Source organism: Xyrauchen texanus, chromosome 47, assembly GCF_025860055.1.
Source record: "Xyrauchen texanus isolate HMW12.3.18 chromosome 47, RBS_HiC_50CHRs, whole genome shotgun sequence".
NCBI lineage: Eukaryota > Metazoa > Chordata > Actinopteri > Cypriniformes > Catostomidae > Xyrauchen > Xyrauchen texanus.
The window spans coordinates 5597331-5613985 of record NC_068322.1 but is presented as its reverse complement, the minus strand read 5'-3'; the positions used below and the strand labels follow the sequence as shown (position 1 = coordinate 5613985).

The 16655-nt window shown below is 36.4% G+C and overlaps 1 protein-coding gene across 1 annotated transcript in view; it reads left to right on the top strand.

The window, feature by feature from the left end:
- The first annotated feature begins 13478 nt into the window (after window positions 1-13478).
- LOC127639067 (dedicator of cytokinesis protein 4-like) overlaps window positions 13479-16655 on the top strand; it is a 130041-nt gene continuing 126864 nt past the window's right edge. The window contains exon 1 of the mRNA XM_052120906.1: window positions 13479-13631. Within this exon, the coding sequence (XP_051976866.1) occupies window positions 13589-13631 (43 nt within the window). The 5' untranslated portion in view covers window positions 13479-13588. The remainder of the gene's footprint in view (window positions 13632-16655) is intronic.

The following is a 16655-nucleotide window of genomic DNA, read 5'->3' as shown; positions in this document are numbered from 1 at the left end:
ATGACATATCAAAGTATTATGATTATTGATTATACATTTTGAGCACTGGGACAGACAGTTTTTTTTGGCTGCTGGAGAGTTTAAACAGGTAGTGCTCAACAAAATTCATCGTGTGAGTGATGTGCTTGGGGTATTCCACACTGAATACGAAATAAGCAGCAAAGAGGCACTCCATTGCCTCCATCACATCCATTTCTGCGCTCACAATGTTGACACCCTCCATATTGATGCTGGCTCTTTTTGCATGGAGGGGGTTTGAAGCTTCATGAAAAACTATAGTCGGAGTTGGCTTTACTGATTCCTGCAAGTTGGAAAAACAAATTATTTGTGAAATAACTTAGAATACAGTAGTCCCAAAAGTTAAAATTCCATCAAAAATTATCATTTAGTCAACCCCATTTTGCCCAAAATTTGCATGACTTTTCTTTGGTGAAAAACAGAATGATAGCCATAGTCATGTTTAACTGCCTTTGCATACTTTCTTCCAAACAATTAGGGATGTGACTGACCATTTTGTACCACAGTGGTAAGGGCCAATTCACTGGCTAGGTTGCACACACAACTCACAAACAATCATGACCACAGAAACTTCTTTTCAAGATCAATGCAATATTCATTAATAAAATAGCTTGGATAGCATACTGAAAAACTAAAAAGCCACAATGTATCTGTTTTTGATTTAACTAAACTTGCAGCTTGATTATTGAAGAGACACTACACAAACATTATTCACACAGACTTTTGTTGTCACATTCACAGAGCTACATGCAATCAAGTGATCGTGGCTCTCAATTCTTTAAAATTATGGCATCTCAAATATCTGCTCATCACAATGAACATCATACAGTTTGGAACTCTAAAGTTCAGATAATTTTCTGAACCCCCCCAGCTCATGCCCCACCCCCACCAACACAAAGACCTGACATATCAAAACTTACATTGTCCAGACAGAAGATAAACTTGCTGTTTTCTCTGAATAAAGAGCAGTGCGGCATTTTTCTCCAGATCTGCAATATCAGTTTACACAAAAAACAAAACAGGTTATTGGTACACACTCTATTTTAGCTGTGATGGTTGTCTCGGTTTACATATACATTCAAATTGACGGGGTTTCCAAAAACACTGTGAATGTAAACAACATCTAAATAATAACATTATTATTTTGCTTATTTTTAAATTCAATTATTAATATATAAAGACTGAAATATTACTGTAATTACTTTGTCAAATAAAATATTTATAGAATTTTTTTTAATTTGTTACGCAGACAATGCAGAAGGGTATCCTGCAGACACATATATACCACAGTTCTGGTCCTCAAATAAGTAACTCTAAAATGACATGTATACTTAATAGATTTATTGCTGTCAATCTATTAAAAAAATTAACTAATTAAATCAAATTTTTCCATAATTAAAACAAGTCACATCAATATATATATATTGTCATAATTACCCATTATTAAGATTATGAAGTTATGAATTATATTTGTTTTATCAAGCCAATTATTCACGATTACTACATTTATTTATACATTTATTTTTAATTACCTTTTGTTTGGGCTACCATAGAAAAGCACTGAGACCATGTTTATTACCATGTTTCAGAAATGAACTTGCTCACTAATGAGGTGGAAATATGACAGAATCACAATGTAATGAAATTATCTCGCAAATATGAAATGAGGGGCAAGCAAGATTTGAGGTTGAGTTTGTACGGAGCCCCTAAAGGGACCTTTGCAAAAATAAAAAATTAAAGACTATCGCGTGCGCACGCGAAACTATCGTGCACAGGAATGCACAGGAAAACTATGGATTCGCATAAATTGTTCGTATGTTAAAAGATTTCCACAATTATCAAACATATTCATAAGATGATTAATATCCCTGTTAAACCAATTCCTTGAAAATAAGGATTTATTGGTTGCGTTGTAACCAACAGTTTAATAACACTCTGGTCTTTTTTAATCTAGAGGAGAAGTTTAAACTTTGACATCCATGCTCTTGTTTCGCGTGCGCACGCGATACTTTTCGCGTGCACACGCAATAGTCTTTATTTTTGCAAAGGTCCCTTTAGGGGCTCCGTAAGTTTGAAACCTGTGGACTTAAGCTTGTGAAGCATTGTACTTACATGACCAGAGGGGCTAGTATCCTTCAGGAAAGGAAATCTTGTGATCAGACTTCCAAGAACATCCGTGTATATCTTGTGGCTTGGATACCTAAGAAAAAGGCATATATCAGTTAAAATTAACCATTTTGCTTATGCTTTTTAGGCAGTTTTTTTAAAATAATATGTATACCATGTGTACTTTGTGATGCTATCAAACAACACTTGAATTAGCAGTGATCGCAGATGTGATTTTTCCTTTTTCTTGAAAGATGGATCCTTCCTCTGTAATGATTCAATAAGTTCTGGTGGAAAATCAGGGAGGGTAAAAACTGCAGGCCACGGCTCACAGCACTTTTGCCTATAAAAAAAGTAAGTGTTAATTTTTCACCTAGGCCAAATGCATAAACTAATTTCAGTTCAAGCCATTCTACTAACTGAGTGTGATGCATTTGAATCTACAAAGAGGTTTCCACACCAGTTTCTTGTCTGTATTAAAAAAAAAATAATAATAATAAAAGTTTTTTATATTTGCATACACATATTACAGCTGGAAGAATGGGTCCTACTTACTCCATTGAAGACGATCTCTTCAGTCTTTCAAGTTCCTTTAAAAAGATCACTTGCTGTTTCATTGTGGGGAATAGTTTCTGCACCATCCTTTCTGTTAAGCCCACCAGGGTTTCTCCATCAATCTCTTGCTCTATTTAAAATAATCAGTACTGTTTTCAAACTTTTGTAATTCTGTCAGGAAATAAGGACATTACAAAGAAAAATACCTTTCTAAATTAACACTGTTATGGAGGGTGATAAATACGTCATCATCATGCTTGTAGGCGTCAAGGGCATGATAGTCCTTTTCTTCCCCAGGGTGAATGACAACCCACTTTCTCTCCTCTTGTACAAGGAAGGCATGATTATGACAATCAAACTTTTGGGGTATTAGGAGCTTTCCAAATATCAACCAAATAGCCCTGAATTGGACAATTTTAGACACTTTCATGAAGACTGGAATGCCATCCTCAGCCACATCAATCACGAAGCTGTCTCCAATTTTGTATTGTTTGTCAAAAGAGAATTGACAACAGCCAGTGTCTCCTCGCTGGGGATGTCTTTAGTTCTACTTTTATTCCTGATGCCCTCTTTGAGATCACAAGGAAAGGACCTGAATGAAACTGAGCGTTCACCTTCAGTGTATGTCTTTTGTGGAAGTGCATCCAATGATGTTAACTCCCAACACTGCCTCAGCTGGTGTCTTTTAGAGAGGGTGTAAGACAGGTTTCTGAAATTGCAAGTGTTGCGAGCTAGTCTTTTGAAATATTGGTGCTTGCCTTCAAACCTCATGCACCACAGGGACTTCAAAGATCCAAAGTCTGAAATGAGGCGAGGATAGTGTGTGAGAAAGTGCAGTTTTGGTGGGAAAGTATCTGGAAACAGGGCTTGGAAATCTGAGAGGAATTCTCCAATTAGAAGGCTGAGAAAAGGTATGACTGTTTTTTTTATGCGGGGGGACAAAATGATCTCACCAATTTCTCTGCACTTCAGATACACAGCCCAGTGTGCTTCGCCTTGTGGGATGTAATGTCCAATAAGGAATGGTAATATTCTGAAAAGGCACCAGTTTTGAGCTGCTGTTCCCAACAATCTGGTCTGTTTCAGAACACTTTGTGGTAACTTCTGTGGAATATTACGTTTGTCGTTCTTTCCAATCTGAAATTGGAAATGCTTCCAATTCAGCATTTATGTTACTGAGCGAAACTATTTCAGAAAAATGCAAAGCTTTGATGACTTTGGTGATCACAATGGGCACAATGCCCTCCAAGAAATCATGCATTAAGTCTGGAGGAAACGATTTGGTGATGTCAAAGTACTCCAAGTCATTAAAGGGGCATTCATTTACTACACCATATGTCTGTTTTGAGATCTCTCCAATCTCCCTGAGAGCACTTAGATGGTACTTGTGAACCTCTGAAGATCGAATGATGACGTTGTCTTCATTAACATGAGATTTTAAATCTTGGTAAGTGATCATACAGAATCTGCAAACTCGTCCACTGCTGAAACAGCAAGTAAATCCAGCCAAGTTGTGAGCAGACAAATTATCAGCGGAGATCGTAGCCAAAGCACACTTTAAGTTGATTTCTTGTCCATTCACACTGACCAAAATTCCTTCTTTGAAGAGTTTTCTCAGATCCTGAATGAGAGGATGCAGAATGTCCTTAAAACGATATCGTTTAAGAAGCTGATGTCTCACTAGTATACATAAATGTATGTGTCTCAATTGAGATTTGTAAGTTGGTTCAAGATTTCCAATAGTGAAATAGAATGCTGTGAGTTTATGCAAAGTCCTTTTGGAACCTAAAGTGTTAACCACTTCGAATTCGTCTGTGTAGAGATGTAGCCTCACAACATTTGGATCGCCAAAAAAGGGTTGTCCTTGGAAAATCCGTCCGTCTGAAAAATCTTCGAAAAATTCACTTGAAGCCTTTTCACTGCTTCGTTGAAAAGATTCAAAAATGTCTTGTTTCTCCAGCTGGACCTTCAATACATCAGAAATGGGTATATACAAAAATGTGTCCTCTTTCCCATTACTATTAACACCGAGCACATGTTTAACAGGCTCAACAAGATGCAGATGCTCTTTGCAGTATTGGGTTAGCTGATATTCTGTCAGTACAGACTCAAATACAGAGTCAAATAGGACCTCACTAGACAGAAAATTATTTAAATCCTCATTGTCTTCTAACCTAAATCCAGACCAGTCTAGATGGAATTTAATTATTTCAGCATACTCCTCTCGGACGAAATTAAGAATGAACTGAAGGCTGGCAATGACTGTGTCATGGGTAACTTTAGGGATGAGATGATTTTCCTGAAGATTCAAATTAAAAAGAGCAATATGATGTTTTAGACCACTCAATAGTGTATACAGGTCAAAATGAGGGATGCAGTTATCATCGATGTGTGGCAAGCTCTCTGTCTCTGTGAGGTTGGGATCATTTATTTCAGATTCATGAGACCATCTTCCTGGATGGAGGGCAGTTGGATGTTTTCGGTAGATTTGGTTTCTAAAACTGGACACATTCTTGTAGCTCCTCTTACAGCCCTCTATATTACATATTACTTTGAATTCTCGCTGGTGTTGGTGAAGTAATTGCAAATGTTTAAGGTACTTGTGTATTGTACACTTAATGACATCACAGAATTGGCATTTGTTGAACTCCATTAAATACCTCTGAAGACTTCTTTGGAATCAATCAGATTGATGGTTTGGAGCCATTTGCAGACATCATCTGTTGTCCATTTGTCTACCATTATGTAATCTTCAAAAGGAAAAAAGTAACAGAAAGTTACTATTAATTTCACATCATGTACATGTCACTACTTTATTAACCTCTTAGTCTACCATGAAAAAAGTTGTATTCTGTAAATGTAAACAATGTAAATATTAGTGGAATTTCTAAATAATTTATTGATTTTTCATATAAAATCACCTAAAACTTTAAAATGAACAATCATGATGCGTATGTAAATTTTTCAAAAACAAATCTTAAAATAAAAAAATAAAAGCATTAAACAAATTTGTATTTGAACAGGCAATTTAAAAATGTTGCTGAGGGAAAAAGGCCCCAGCCTCCCCACAACCCTAAAGAGGAAAAGTGATTTAGGGAATTAATGGATGAAGGGGGATAAGAACATGTGAATAGACCCTAATTGTACAGTCTACAAGCAAGTGCATTCCAAGTAAAGATACAGTGTCAATTTAATACACTTGTTATCAGGGCTGATTAATTGTAGTTAAAGGGATAGTCCACTTTAAAATGAAAATTCTGTCATCCTTTACTCACCCTCAAGTTGTTTCAAACCTGTATGAATTTCTTTCTTCTGCTGAACACAAGGGAATATATTTCGAAGAATGTCAGTAACCAAACAGTTAACTGGAACCATTGACTTCCATAGTATTTTTTTTTTCCTACTATGGAAGTCAATGGTTCCAGTTAACTGTTTGGTTACTGACATTCTTCAAAATATATTCCCTTGTTTTGAAACAACTTGAGGGTGAGTAAAGGATGACAGAATTTTCATTTTAAAGGGGTCATATAATGCCATTTTTGTACAAGTTAATATGAATCTTTAGGGTCTAAATGAAAACTTTGTAATATACTTTTATTAAAAATTCTCATTAGTATTTTAAGAAAACACTAATTTTACCTGCTCAAAAACAGCTCTGTTTTCAGCACGCGGTTTCAGTGCATATGACTTTAAATGATAATGAGCTTTGGTCACCCCGCCCCTTCTTAGCAAAACCAGCTTTATACTGACCCTCGTTTATAAAGCAGTCTGGTGAAAAATGATTCGCGCAAACATGAACGCATTGACGTTGCTCGTGGGGAATATTCCCATCGTAAACAAAACTCAGCCACTGCGTCTTCAGCGGTTCAGATTTAGGAACATCAAATGAACTGCTCTGTTCGTTATTACACCGAAGAACAGAACACCATAATCGCTTAGGCGCCATTCTGCTCAAGTGTATCAACAATGATGACGGACTATGATTGACAGCTCGCTCACGAGCGAGGGCGGGTCTGTGTTGAAACACTGCTGTCAATCAACAATCCTGGGAGGGGCGTCCGACCGTGTGACGTCACACGGTCGAACGGCTCGATTTGAGGCAGGGGAAAATATATAAGGAGATTAAAACAAAAACACTGGATGGATTTTTATCATAACAGGATGGTTGTGTACAGGCACAGCCAACACACATTTCAGTACAATCAACTTGAAAAAGTGCATGTACCATTATATGACCCCTTTAAAGTGAACTATCCCTTTAAGCTATGTGTGCTATAGAAACAGCCGTACCCTGGCCTGCTTCCAGTTCCTTAGACAACACTTGACTTGAATATAAAATAATCATTCATACAGTTAAAAACTAAGCTTAGGATCAGAAAACACAAAATTTAACAGTTTGCAACAAGCACAACAAAACTTGCCGATGTAAGGCAACTTGTGACACTGTCGCGGTTCAGGCTCTTTCCTGTTTAAAGTGTAACGTGAAATCCGCTGTTGAAACATTGACAACTTCATTACTAATGGGTTTAAAGCTTATAACCAGTAGATTACAAAAAAAAATCGATGTATTTCTCTGACTTACCACAACAATATTTCCGTCAGCCCATCAATTGAAATCAGCAGACGCCAGAGACGGGGATCAGTCTCTTCTCGACCGTTGGAATTCAAAAACGCGCGTGCATGCACTCGCGAGACAGCGCTGCGTGAATATGCTCGCGCAAATGCAAACAAATAGTTTACTTTGTAAAATTAATGAAAATAATGAGTTTATTACTTCTTTTTGTTTTTGTTTGCTGTTCAACAGATAAAAAAATTAAATCCATAATGCAAAATTGTTTAGTTGCGGTAGCCTACAATAATTTCACAAAAATGACAAAGAATGAAATGTAAGAGCAGCAAACAAGGCTAAGTAAGACGAGAGCCTATTCAGCTATAAATGGCTTAGAATGAGCCCTTATGCTTGTTTTTGTACTGAGTAATTTCTTGTTATGATGATAATAATGATGATGATGATGATGACGATAAGGTCAAAATAGGGGTGTGCGATACAGCTATCGTCTGCGATAATATCGTATTTTTTGTTTTAACGATGTGCGCTTTAACGTTATCAAGTATAATTCAAAAACTAAACAAATCGTGCCTAGAGTGCAGGCATCTATAATGTAAAGTTACATGATGAAGTCTAGTTATACTAGTGCGGGTGTGCATTTTGAGTGCGTTCTTTCACTGCATTATTCAGTGTATTCAAATGCATATATAAATGCATGTGAATGATCACATAATTCAAGATATGGGGTTAGACAATGTATATATTTATATATTTATATCATTTTATGTAGTTAATCAATATCACACGAAGAGTGCCATTTCAGTTTTTCTCCTCAATCAGCATGATTAAAATGTGATATTAAGTTACTACAACAGTTTAATAAACAATAATTTAATTACAAATACAAAATGTTGCAGAATAATGTAATATATTAATGAATAATAGCCTAAAGAAGCTTTGTGCCAAAAGGGTTCTTTCTTGTCATTATAGAACCTTTTTAGCATAAAAGGTTCTTTGGAATTGAGTAAAGAACCCTATGGTTCTATACAGAACCCCAATGAACCCTTTTTTCTAAGAGTGTATGCTATCAAAGCGTGTTGTGGGTTCTTTAATTGAGTTTTTGTCTAAATTAGAAATAGCCATGGCTCAGTGATGTGCAGTAATATTGTGGCAAGGAGGAGGGTGGGGCGGGGCCGTGATGACGCATGCCTGGCCCCTAATCAGGGTAATCAAGCCCACCAGAGGGATAAAGCCGGCGGCAGTTCGGGAGAGAGTGAGAGCTACAGGCAGGTGCCCTGTATGTGTGTGTTATTTTGCTTTAAGTTAATTATTAAATGATTTTTTATATTGTCAAGTCGGTCCTCGCCTCCTCCTTTCCCTTTTACCCCATTACAAATATCAATTAAAAGAGGTACAGAGGGGTCTTTAGAGTAAAATCTAAAATGTTTTCTTTGTCTAGAAAGAAGAGATGACAAGGATAGCTAACGCTTCGGATGGTACTGTTCTATTCACAGACGCCGCTCAGATGTTCTTAAAGGTCTCTGGCATGTCCGCCACATGTTTGTACGGAAGCATGAAAGGAGGAAAGAACCAAGATAGCTGCAAATCTGCATCTCTCATCATCCTGACATGTCCTTATGTTCTTAATCTGCAGATCCTGGGATAAGACATTCTGCAAAACTGCTTTATCTGTGGCTCATAATACATATCATGGCAGTTTCACAGTGAAATGAGCAGAGGCGCTACAACAACAACATTTATTCACTTTCACATACATCAAGTGATTAACTGTTAATAAACACTTAATGAAAACGAATGATATAGTGCTTGACTTGTCAGGCGATACTTTATAATGTAATGTTTACAACGTTTTGAGCGTAATCAAATTGTGCAGTAGCTCGACTGATAGAACGTTGCGCTCGCGATGCAAAGAATTGGAGTACGAGTCCTGAAGGGCACACAAGTCGAGACTTGAGCCGAAAGTGTCATAGAAGCACCCTAAATGGCATGATTGCTTCAGCAATTGTGTTTTTCATCTCACATTTGCTTTTTATGATCTTGTCGGTTAGGTTAAAGGTTTAGGGTTCAGGGGTAGGGAGGTTGGTTCTGTTGATTTAAAACTCAAAGCATTAACATTAAAAACCTGATCTGTTCAGGGGACAGTTTAACTCGCTTTTAGCGCCATACAGTGGACATATTCCTTAGGAAAGGAACCTGGAAAGGAAAAATGTAATAACATTTTGTACAAATTTCAGTATAGTCATGTACTGTAATTTTCATGAGATCAGTACGGTGGCCCAGGGATGCACAACACAATAAAATTTGCAAAGCAAATAAAAGCTGAAAAAAAAAAAACCAATGGAAATAATAATAATAATAAAAATCACAGCAAAATTAAGCCACAAAACAACAGAAAATGTAAGTAAAAAAAATAACTAAAAAAATTAATGTTTGTCTTATTTCCATTGTATTGTGGCAAAATTTTGCTATACTTACATTGTGTTATCAACTTTTTTTTTGTGCTAATTTTCTTGTGTTGTGCACCCCTGAGCCACCGTAGATCAAGCTTAATGAGGAAGACTTTCAAAATTGTATGTAGCTGGTGGGTTGTGAATAAACCACACAGATTACAAAAAACATATTTTGGGGCCATACATATATAAAAATGGATTTCAAAAGATAATAAATGGTTCTTTTTAATAAATTAGTAAAAATAAATCACAAATCAGTCTTAAACTCATGATCATTTTGAATCGTTCTAACAACTCTCTTTCTCACTCACTAAATCGCATGAGAATTTAGTTGATATAAAAAGCATTTTACTTTAATTAAAGAAAAAAACATTACAAAAAAATATTGTTTTTCTTTTTTATATTTATTAAATTTTTATAATTACTAATAGATGGGTTGATTATTTAAAAGAAATAAAAGAGTCATTAATAGAATCCAATAGAATTTATGGTAATAGAATAAGGAACAGGAATTGGGATGTTTGTTGTTACAATGTATTGCAGGCCGTCTTCCTATCCACAGTGTAATTTCAAGCCCCTCTACATTAAAGGCCCTTTTCCACTGCACGTTACGACTCGACTCGACTCTGCTCGCTTTATTTTTCTGAGCTTGTTTTTCCACTGCAGTTTAGTGCTGCCTCAACGTGGGTGGGATTATAGGCTGATCGTCATAGTTGCGCCGCCTCTACTGCCGTGATATCATCTTAAACGTGACACAAACATTACTCACCATAAACAATAACACGACCGCTAGCTGTTAGCTACTAGCTCAGTGTGCTGCATAAAGCAGTTGTTGCATGCTGATTTTACACAAGTGTAACAGTTAAATTGGCCTGATTGTTTTAGAAGTATGCTTTCCAGATATCTGGTCAACTAATAAAGTGAAGCTTTCAAGCAAATTATAGAGTTAACGTAACAAAATGTACCATCCTCCATCATGGACTCCAATAACGCTGTGGCCAAGTCCAGGGCACACTCCCTCCCATTACTCGCTGGTATATTGCCATAGATCGCATCAATTTGGTTGAACCACTTCCACTTTCTTCTGTTTGAACCACTCCAGCTGTTGTGGTCCATGATGGTTCTGTAGTCACTTAAGTTTTTTAACTTTTCCCTACACTGTTGGTAGGTCCGGTGGTAGCCGTGTGCGGCCAACAGCTGAGACATTTCCTGAGAGACTTTTTCGTTTCGCTCATTGCTAACGAGAGGACCGTCTGCACCTCGTTTATTGACCATGGCGTGGTTTTGCGCACAGCCATTTCTTTTTACAATTCGAATGTCACGTGAACAAATGATACTGTTATCGCTGTTGCTAACTTCAAAACTAGCGGGTTGATGTCCCATGTTGAAAATCCAGTGATGCTGGTAGTGACTATTCTCTCTGACCAATCAGTGATCTGCAGGGTTTTGACGTCACGTTTACTATCGGCTCGGCTCACTTGGAACCTAAATTAATTTTATTCATTTTATTTTTCTTAAGTGAGGTCATCATCCAGTTAGCAGTCAGCGATTTGTGGAATTTGTGTCTTAAATTGTGTCTTAACCATCCCTGGAGTAAAGGCTGGTTGAAATATTGCTGTGAGTGCAGCTGAGACAGGGGCAGACTTTAAAGCTCCTGTGTGTGTTTAGTATGCATGGCTGGTTGGAGACTGTGTCTTTGGACCGCTGTAGCTCCCTGTAGCTCATTTACACAGTGGTCTGTTCAGTGACAAAGACGCACAGTCTCTTCTTTCAGAGCAATGGAAACTCTTTAATATTATCCACAATGCCAATACCTATATATGCCAGGTCTAAATTTGACAGTGTATATGAACATTTAGAGACTGTAGTACACAATTATCATGTCATTATTCATTTCTTTAGGGGTAAAACTTTATTTTTAAGTTAACGAGTTCACCTTTAAAACACAGTTATTGTACATGGGGTGATTCTCACAAAGCCTGTAAAGAAAATATCCTTGTCATATTTAAACCAAAATCAATAAAATCCAAAACAAAAATAATGAAATTATATTCTGCTTTATGAAAATTAAGTCTCCATTAAGTTATTTTGCATTGTGAAATTATTGCACATTTTTTGACCCTATTCTCATTATTGTAACATTGTAATATTTAATGTATAACTATTCTGATTTTTTTTAGCTTCATTTTTTTTTAGCTCAATGAGAATACCATAACGACCACCTTTATTCATGTTGCATCATTTTATAAATGCAAAATATAATTTCTTATCCTAGGACTAGGATGTTTTCTTGACAGGTTTTAGGAGAATCACCCAAATTTAATTCAAGGAATTCACCATTTTGCTCTCTGCTTACTGCTTCATTTGTCATTATTATTTTCTACACTACTTCATATTTATTTCTTACATCAGAACAACTATGTTCTATGTTCCCCCTAAATAAAAGTCTTCTTGTATCAAAACTGTCTTCATTATAAAGTCTCTTAAATTGATCAAGAATGAACATGTATGGGAAGTATAATGAATCTGTATATTTTGCCTTGAATTAATTTTTTTCATTGTTTTTGATTGTTTGGTTATTTATTTGGAAATTCTGACAATTGTTGCATGTAGTATTGTTATTACGATTTCATCTGACACCAAGAACTATTGATACCATTACTTAAATTCTAAAGATCACATCAGAAACTATATTATTCACTGTCATGAGATAGGGCCCATTTTTGACCACACATCTTTCCATCTATCCTCACAGCTGTCAGATGGTGATAGCTGCTGTGCATGCTGAGCTTTTATGGAAGTAGGACAACATTTTTTCCCCAATTTGTAGGAGCAAGACTAAATTTCCCTCTCTATATGATGTTTACAAGATTCAGATAATATCTGCTCCAGAATCAGTGCTCATTTACCAGAACTGGCATCTTTTCGCTCTCTCTCCCACTCTCTCTCTCTCTCTCTCTCTCTCTCTCTCTCTCTCTCTCTCTCTCCCTCCCTCCCTCACACACACACACACACACACACACACACACACACACACACACACACACACACACACACACACATGTATAGACAGAAACACATTTGTGCATTAAAAATAGACACAATGCACCATGTGTGACTAAGTTTTTTATTAAGGGGGTTCCTGCTTTTTTAATTAATGATGAAATAACAGATCTCATGCAGTTTTTGGCATCTATATTCCCTCTAAAAAAATAATAATAATAAAATACAAAATAAAATAAATAAAAAAAATCTTAAATTTAAGACATTATAGAAAGAAAACACTTTACAATTAGGTTGTATTTCTTAACATTAGCAAATAGAATAGTTAACATGAACTAACAGTGAACAACAGTTTTATGGCATTTATTAATATTTGTAAATGTTAATTTCTACTTATACAAATAAATTCTTTACATTAAAAAAAGTTATTGTTTACTGTTAATTTAGAATACGAAATGAATTAAGTAAACATATTAATTAATAAATGAATATAAAAAAAATTCTTTTAATTATATATATATATATATATATATATATATATATATATATATATTTGCTGCTTATGTCAATAATATATATATATATATATATGAGGTTTCAGATTCCAATTATGATATGATTTCAATTATGATATGTGCCATATCTGTCACTACTTTTCCGTCTGCATTTCAAAACTACATTTCCCATAATGCTCCCCGGTGGTGGCACTCTGGCCGCGCGCTGGTATTTCTGTGAGCGCGCACTCTCCTCTCGTGCAGAGCGGTTTGCTCGAGCAATCTGAACAATGGCTCTGCGCGAGAGGATGATCCGAAGCCGGAGAGAAGTGTGATTTAACACAGTTACTGAATATCACTCTGCCTTTAACGCTCTCTTCAACACAAACACAATGAATATGTGGATACCCACAGAAAACGAGAAATACGGAGTCGGTAAGTTTGCTGCTTATGTCAATACGAGACTGAGTGTGTTACTATTGAATTCAGCGGCAGCCGGTCACACAGTGTACCACACACAGTTTGTTTTTATTTCTAACGCAACGCCTTCTTCCTTTGTTGACTTAAGACTAGATTTGATTTGTTTTGGCACTTTGTTGTGTAACTGAGCGTATGTTGATTTGTGCTTGTTTTGTGATTGCTGTGTTTTACATACAGAGTGTTAATCAGAGGAAATGAACATAAACTACTGTGTGATGTTTAAAGACTGCAGGTCTGTTTTTCTCGAATGCATTTAACATTACCGCCGTTCAAACAGCCTTTCCCCCCTCTGCATATGAGACTTTTGCCTGTTTTCATCAGTGCAAGAAAACATCTTCCCAATATATATATATATATATATATATATATATATATATATATATATATATATATATATATATATATAAAACAAAATAATATTAAAGAAGAGGATCTGGAAACCTCATAGATAGGAATCAACAGAGCATATGTGATGATTGTATGGCATCCATGCCAGCATGATCTGTTAGTTTTATGAAGTATAAAGTGTCTTGTTAGATGCTTGTGTGATCAGGTGTATGTGGTGCTTCGTATCCTGTTTGATGCGTGTGTGTCAGTTTTAACTTTATGAAAATGGAGCTCTGATTAGCTGGATCAATGTGTTTTTCTTGCATTTTTGATTGAATGTAATGCATGCTCATACTGGATTGGTGACATTTGGTGAGGTTAGGTCAGGTGAAGTTTTGCTCTTGTAGTCTATCACCAAGATTTATGGAATGGCAATGAACGATGCTCTTTTAAAATAATAAATGGATATATCTTCAATCCATTGATTGTAAAGTTTGAATCTGTCACTTTAAAGTGCAACACACTTTAGCTAGCTATACTAAGCATTTCTGATGAGATCTATCAACCTGAAATGTTTCTGATTGTTCCCTCTTGCCCACAATCTCATTTCATGCCACATTTTTGCGATTGAGAAAATTTTTTGATTTGTCCAGTGATGTGATGATGTCAATGTGGGCATTGAGACCATCTCAATAAATAAAATCATTAGTAATGCTCTGAATGGAGTACAAGCATACTAACTTACTACTTTTACTATATCTGTCGTATTAATGAGTATGTATACCTCGCTTGCTCCATATGCAGTTTGTCATATGCATGAATTACCCAGATGACCGACCAAATTTTCCAAATAGTCAGTAGTGAGTTCAGTAAGTTTTAAGCTTGTATTCCATTCAGAGCATTGCTAATGATTTAATTGATCTGATAGGTGTTGGTTATTGCGATGGTCTTCATGCTGTCTATGTGAACTCACTCAGTCTTTCCTGTTGATTCTTTGCCAGCTAGTTCAAAGGATTATTTTTAGTTTAAAGTGTTTTCAAAGATCAGATATTGAAACCAGTGGGTGAAGAATGCTTGCTACGTATATCAAATCTTATGAAATGTTGTGTTTTCTTCTTCTTCATTTCACTATACGTCTATAATTAAAAGTGAGAGTCGCACCCCAAGAGGGATTTTGTGCTTTCATCTCCCGTGGTTTAATATTTTTCCTGTTTGATCTCTTGCCAGATATAAAAATCCATATTTTAATGTAAAATTGGAGGCTGGCAAGTGTTACTCGAATGTAGAGCTGTATAGTACACATTTCAGCCTCTGATAAAAAATGAACGGACCCCTGCTGATTCTGCAATAAGACACCAATTAGCCCTCAATTGGATTAATTACTGCTAATTAAATCAAGACAAGGTCTTAAAATCCAAGTCGTCTAACTCTCTTAAATGGCCCTCTTGACTTTCAAGCTGTTTTCTATCTGCCTAAAGAGGAACTAGGAATATTTTTTCAGGCCTAATAGTGATTTTGACAGCCGTGGCATTTGAGGAAACGGTGTGAGGCAGACATAGACGCTGAATGGGTGGAAATACCCTCATTCTTTTGTGTTTCTTCCTTGTCTGTCTTTATTTCGCAAGACAAATGTGATTAACTAAGAGCTTGAAATAGGTTGAGTGTGGTATTTGACTTTTGAGAAAATTTTAGCTGTCTGTGGCTGTTTTCTATGAATCAGTCCTCTTGTAAATTTTCTTCAGAGATGCTCAAGAATTGCTCCCCCTCATTTAAGCTAAATTTAATGACTGTTGAGGAAATTTGATCATACTCCTTTCCGGAACCGATAGGATCGGATGCATTATACAGGCTCACCGAAAAGCACCATCTCCTATCTTAACATTTTTGCATCAGCTCCAGGGTTTTCACCTTCCCATGTGTCTACGGCTGTCATGAATATGAAATATGCCCGATGATTAATTCTCTCTTTTAGGGCTTTCACAATTAATTGGCATATACATTTTGTTTGGGGGCTAATTTTAAAAGTTTTACACATGAACAAATGGACTGTGTTTTTGTGAAGTGTGATCTGAATGGTGCACACTCACATGAGATGAAGACTGCATTCGTAATAGTTTTCTATTAAAACTGTTTTTATTATACATGTTGCGGGTCACCCCTTCAATGTGTTTCGCCTTGTTGAAATGACACGGTCCGCTGCGTTTCACTAAACGCCGAAGAAGAAAATCCTCGTGCTCATTGGCTGCTGCCTATGTAGATACGCTTGGCTACGCTTCAGTGTTGTTTGGTGACACGAAGAGCAAAAAGAATGGAAACATAATTATAATTGTGCTTTAAAAGCATAGATAACTGGAGGTTCAGTAGCTGCCAAAGAAGCAAAAAAGGTCAGAAGCAAAAAAGGCAGAAAGACCGGCAAAGACAAAAAACGTATCTCGGAGGACTTATCTCGGTTGCCTCCGTGGCTGAGACGGTCAATCCACGCATGGCTTGTTGTGCGTGTTACCGCAGACACGTAGCGCTTGTGGATGCCCGCTCTATTCTCCGCGGCATCCTCCAATCAACTCCCCACATACCCCATCTATAGCTAGAACCACATTATAGCGACCACGAAGAGGTTACCCTAGCAACTGGGCCAATTTGGTTGCTTAGGAG